General features: G+C 40.3%; 1 protein-coding gene across 1 annotated transcript in view; it reads left to right on the forward strand.

Annotated features, from left to right (window-relative positions):
* Positions 1-5141, forward strand: part of LOC138051579 (NACHT, LRR and PYD domains-containing protein 12-like) — a 36975-nt gene extending 31834 nt beyond the window's left edge. Inside the window, exon 12 of the mRNA XM_068897811.1 lies at positions 1-5141. This exon is cut by the window's left edge and continues 748 nt beyond it. Coding sequence (XP_068753912.1) covers positions 1-2614 — 2614 coding nt within the window. The 3' untranslated portion in view covers positions 2615-5141.
* Positions 5142-5775: the final 634 nt, after the last annotated feature.

The raw sequence follows: 5775 nt of genomic DNA on the forward strand, positions 1-5775 counted from the left end.
TGATGATAATGATGATGAAGGTGATGATGACAATGACGATGACGATGATGATGAGGACGATGCTGATGACGATGACGATGACGATGACGATGCTGATGACGATGACGATGATGATGATGATGATGATGATGTTAATGATGACGGTGATGACGTTGATGATCAGCGTATTAAAGGATCTTTAGAAGAAGAGGATGACGACGATGACGATGATGATGGCGATGACGATGACGATGATGATCAGCACATTGACGGACCTTTAGCAGAACTGACAAAAAATCCTTTAAATACACTTTTGCTTTGTGTGCTTTTCGAAGATTTTGGCGGCATTCTACCAAACAACAGAACACAGCTGTACGTAGAGATTGTTCTCTTCGTTTTGAGACGATACGAAATGAAGAACCACTTACCAAGTAGTGGTAAAGACCTTCTAATAGTTTACAAGAAGGAACTGATGACCCTAGGAAGAATGGCGCAAGAATCTCTTTTTAAAGGAGAGCTGCATTTCGAAGACGTCGAAGGGAATTTCACGGAAAGTCTGTTCATTAAATTTGGCTTTCTCTCGATCCAGGCTGGCGGTAGCAAGAGAACGCCTTGTTTCCGTTATAGCTTTTTTCACAAGAGTTTTCAAGAATTCTTTTCTGGTCTACATCTTGCTTTTTCCATCCTGGATGGAGAAATTGATAAGGAGTCAGTTCTGACTGACGAAAGATACTCTCGTGAACTAAATCAAGTTTTCATGTTCATGAGTGGAATCATAGCATCGCAATCCGAGGAAACGGCAGTTTCGATTGTGAATGGTGTTGCCTCACTTGTAAATGTGAGAGGCCGCAGATCTCCGCATCACCCAAACTTTTACCTGAAGATAGCTTTAGATATCATAGGTGAATGTAAAACTTGCTCGGAAAACCTGTATACTAAATTAACTTATAGCTTTGGCAAAAGTCTTCATTTGACGGAAATTCGATTATACTTCAAATCACGTACGAGGATTGCTGTCTTTTTCCAGGCCCTTGCAGTAAACACCTCCCTTACTACTTTGCATTTGTCTCACAACTCCATTGGTACTGAGGGTGGTGCTTCACTTTCCCAGGCCCTCGCAGTAAACACCTCCCTTACTACTTTGGATTTGTCTCACAACTCCATTGGTGATGAGGGTGCTACTTCACTTTCCCAGGCCCTCGCAGTAAACACCTCCCTTACTACTTTGGATTTGCGTTGGAACTCCATTGGTGCTGAGGGTGCTACTTCACTTTCCCAGGCCCTCGCAGTAAACACCTCCCTTACTACTTTGAATTTGTCTTGCAACGACATTGGTACTGAGGGTTCTACTTCCTTTTCCCAGGCCCTCGCAGTAAACACCACCCTTACTACTTTGAATTTGTCTCACAACTCCATTGGTGCTGAGGATACTACTTCATTTTTCCAGGCCCTCGCAGTAAACACCTCCCTCACTACTTTGGATTACTCTCACAACTCCATTGGTGATGAGGGTGCTACTTCACTTTCCCAGGCCCTCACAGTAAACACCTCCCTTACTACTTTGAATTTGGATTTTAACTCCATTGGTGATGTGGGTGCTACTTCACTTTCCCAGGCCCTCGCAGTAAACACCTCCCTTACTACTTTGTATTTGTCTCACAACTCCATTGGTGCTGGGGGTGCTACTTTACTTTCCCAGGCCCTCGCAGTAAACACCTTTCTTACTACTTTAAATTTAGATAGCAACTACATTGGTGACGAGGGTGCTACTTCACTTTTCCAGACCCTCGCAGTAAACACCTCCCTTACTACTTTGAATTTGCATAACATCTCCATTGGTGCTGAGGGTGCTATTTCACTTTCCCAGGCCCTCGCAGTAAACACCTCCCTTACTACTTTGCATTTACCTCACAACTCCATTGATGATGCGGGGGCTACTTCACTTTCCCAGGCCCTCGCAGTAAACACCTCCCTTACTACTTTGCATTTGAGTTCCAACTCCATTGGTGCTGAGGGTGCTACTTCACTTTCCCAGGGCCTCGCAGTAAACACCTCCCTTACTACTTTGAATTTGGATAGGAACTCCATTGGTGATGCGGCTGCTACTTCACTTTCCCAGGCCCTCGCAGTAAACACCTCCCTTACTACTTTGGATTTGTCCGGCAACTCCATTGGTGCTGAGGGTGCTACTTCACTTTCCCAGGCCCTCGCAGTAAACACCTCCCTTACTACTTTGCATTTTTCTTGGAACTCCATTGGCGATGCGGGTGCTACTTCACTTTCCCAGGCCCTCGCAGTAAACACCTCCCTTACTACTTTGGATTTGTCTTGTAACTCCATTGGTGCTGAGGGTGCTTTTTCACTTTCCCAGGCCCTCGCAGTAAACACCTCCCTTACTACTTTGGATTTGTATGAAAACTCCATTGGTGCTGAGGGTGCTTTTTCACTTTCCCAGGCCCTCGCAGTAAACACCTCCCTTACTACTTTGAAGTTGTCTGGCAACTTGTTGGGTGCTGAGGGTTCTATTTCTTTTTCCAAGGCCCTCACAGTAAACAACTCCCTTGCTACTTTGCATGTGTTTGTAAACTCCATTGGTGCTACTCCCCTTAGTTTTTACTCTCGCATGAAACTGTGATGAGCATGATATTCTTCCTAAAGGTTTCAGTGTTTACATCGACACCAACAGGATCATGACTCACAATAAGAAAGGACGACGGCGACTACGAGAACGTTGTTGTGTAAAAATGTTAGTTCCTTTTACTGTAATAATTTTTCATGTCTCTCCTCGGCTTGGAAAGTGTGAATACACAATCGAGGAATAAAACTGATGAATGCAGTGTGGATATTTAGAGAGAAGATAGTCATGTTCTCTCGTTCTCCACATGACCTCAAATTTGTTTTTTCACGTCGTAGTCAAGACGAGAACGGCAAAAAAAATCTATCAAAATGTAAAACTCACGTGCAGGGCGTGCAAAGCTATTTACATGACCTCAAATTTGTTCTTTCACGTCGTAATCAAGACGAGAACGGCAAAAAATCTATCAAAATGTAAAACGCACGTGCAGGGCGTGCAAAGCTATTTTTTTTTTGCCCACAAAATATGCAAATTTATGGCGTTCTCGTAGCCGTTGTCGTGGTCGTTGCTTAAGGTCCCTATTGTCTTTTGGTGTTGTTGTTGAATTTGACGACTATATTACTTCACCTTCCCACCCCTTGTTTGTTGGTAAGCATGCACTGAAAGGTTAAAAGTCACTTTCTTGCTAGTGCGTCACGAGAAATTAAGGGTTACATACATAGAAATACACACAGTTTTTCCCTTGTGATATGTTTCAGTTAAAGTGTTGCTCTGATAAAAAATCACAGTCGAGTCTTTTTTTGTCTTCGGATTTTGAAAGTGTGTTTGCGGAAAACTTGACGGGCCGAATGTTTGGATTTTGCGGTCCGCCATTACTTACGTTCAAAACTGACCGATTGGACATTAGTGGGTTGGATCTAAGGGTTAGGTGACGTTATTTACTCACTAGTTAAACGTTTCAGCGCGTGAATGCAGTTTATTATATATGCAAAACACGAGTTTAAAAGTCTGAAAGCACGAAACTCCCCTGTTGCATATCAAGTCAGCCGCGTACACACGCACTGTAACTTGAGTCTTTGACGTCATTTTCTCCTCGATCCAGCTCTCTCAAGAATTTAAAGTTGGTAATGGCAGACCATTTAAAAGGAAAATGTCAGTTAAAATCTTGAAATCAAAGCTTCAAACTTGGGTCACTTAGTGTTAAGTTAACGTAGTTTTGAAATCCAAAGAAAAAGAAGGATCGATTTTTTTGGTCATAGTACAGCTTTAAGGTATTTTACATAAAATAGAAAGGAAGATGTGGTACTCAAGATGTCCGCATCGATGATAGACAGCAGGCGCTCAATCTGATGACTTTTTATACTTCCGTTAGTTTTCCTTTTTGAATCTACTTCAATTTCAAAAAAGAACTCAAGCCGGTCAAATTCTAAAAGCGCCAGTTTCGTTGCACCACATTCTTTGTCTCTTTTTTAAAATAGACCAAATCGGCTAACTCAGTGTTTTGCCCAATTGAGATCCATTCAGAATAAAACGTTTTGTTCCAAGCATTTTCATATTATTTAAATGTGAATGCTACATTACCATGTAAATGCATTATAAACCCCGAGAGATTTGAATGGAAACTTTTCCCCTAGTGTATAAACGTAGTCTAAGAAATGTGTCTGTACATGAATGCTCTTTACAAGTTACTGACTGTGATAATATCTAAATCACTTCTGAACAAGTGTTTTTTGAAATACCTTTTTTGGTGAAATTCTACTTTTCTTTGGAGCACAGTGCTCCTGAATATGTGAGAGCAGGATAACAAATGAATTTTAGTAGAAATTATTTGGGCAAATGTTAGTTTCAGTTTGGTGCTTTCATATATGCATCAGCAACACGTTCGTATTAAAAGAGATATAAGCACAAAACGGTAAAAACGAACGATAAAAAAAGGTGAAATCGACGTTTCAGGGTAGTCATGACTCCATTATCAAGGAAAACATATCAGACAATGCAAATTACAGCATTTAAAGCGACAACAACAACACATTGATTAATTTTGTCAGGTCTCTTAGATTCAGGTTCAGTAATCTGATTCTTGTAAAATAAATTTATGTACGTGTTAATAACAAATGAATTTTAGTGGCAACTATTTAAGGCAAATGCTAGTTTCAATAGGCCATTCTCCAAATGTCAAATATTCAGCTTGATAGTGAGGCAGTGAGGACAAAAAAGATCGAAACACTATGGAATGAATGTGAAAAATATTTACATATCACTCACTTTCCTTTGTCTTTGTCCTCTAAACCTGTCTTTCAAGCTTAATTTTAATATATTGAAAAAGGCCTATTCAGTGCTTTAATTGATGCATCAATATTAGGTCTATTAAGCTGCAAAGATTGCTGCAGCTTTTCACATTCAGGTTCAACAAATCTGACAACATCCTTGTAGAGTAATTTATTCAGGTGTTCGCTTAAATGTTGTTTTTATTGTGTGTAAGCGATATCTATATATTCCTGCGTGTCTTTTTTGTGTATCCTTTTTATGCAATTTTATCAAGGAAATTTCTCGATTACTTTGCTTTGTGTAAATATGGTGTTTTGGTTACGAATTAAATCAATTTAACACGAGAGTTTGATCGGTTTATTCTACTTATCGGGAGCAGCGAGTTTAAGAGGGTCCTGATATGCTCTTACCTGAGGATTACCATAGAAATATCTTTCAACCCGAGTTCAAGGCTCATACCGTCATCTTCCGTAAGGTACCAAAGCGTTCATCCCCACGGTCAGGTTGTTAGGGCAAGGATAATTTCTTAAGGACGAAAAAGAAAACGTTTTCTTGTCTTCTTTTATTTCCTTTGTTAACCCTTTTATTCCCAAGATCAAAACGCTCATTCTCCTAACTAGTACTATAGCTTTCTTTGTTGAGTAGTCATGCGAATTTGGTGTTAAATCAAATCTCTTAAGCTGATAATTCTCTTCTTTCTCAATACCTGTTTGACAGAGATTTTATTGAGATTATGAGGAGAATTTACATGCTAATTACTCCAGGGAGTCAAACACTCAGCACTTATCCCGGTTTCTACCCCTTCGCCACCGAGTACATGTTTCTTATAGCAGACTCCCTTACCCCACTATCTACCACTTAGTCTCCAAGGATCTTTATCGTATCTGAAATGAATTCATATTTCAAGTGCAGGTTAAAGAGGAAAGAGAGAAGTGATACACTTATCTGGACAA

Source organism: Montipora capricornis, chromosome 6 (assembly GCF_036669925.1).
Source record: "Montipora capricornis isolate CH-2021 chromosome 6, ASM3666992v2, whole genome shotgun sequence".
In the NCBI taxonomy this organism is placed as follows: domain Eukaryota; kingdom Metazoa; phylum Cnidaria; class Anthozoa; order Scleractinia; family Acroporidae; genus Montipora; species Montipora capricornis.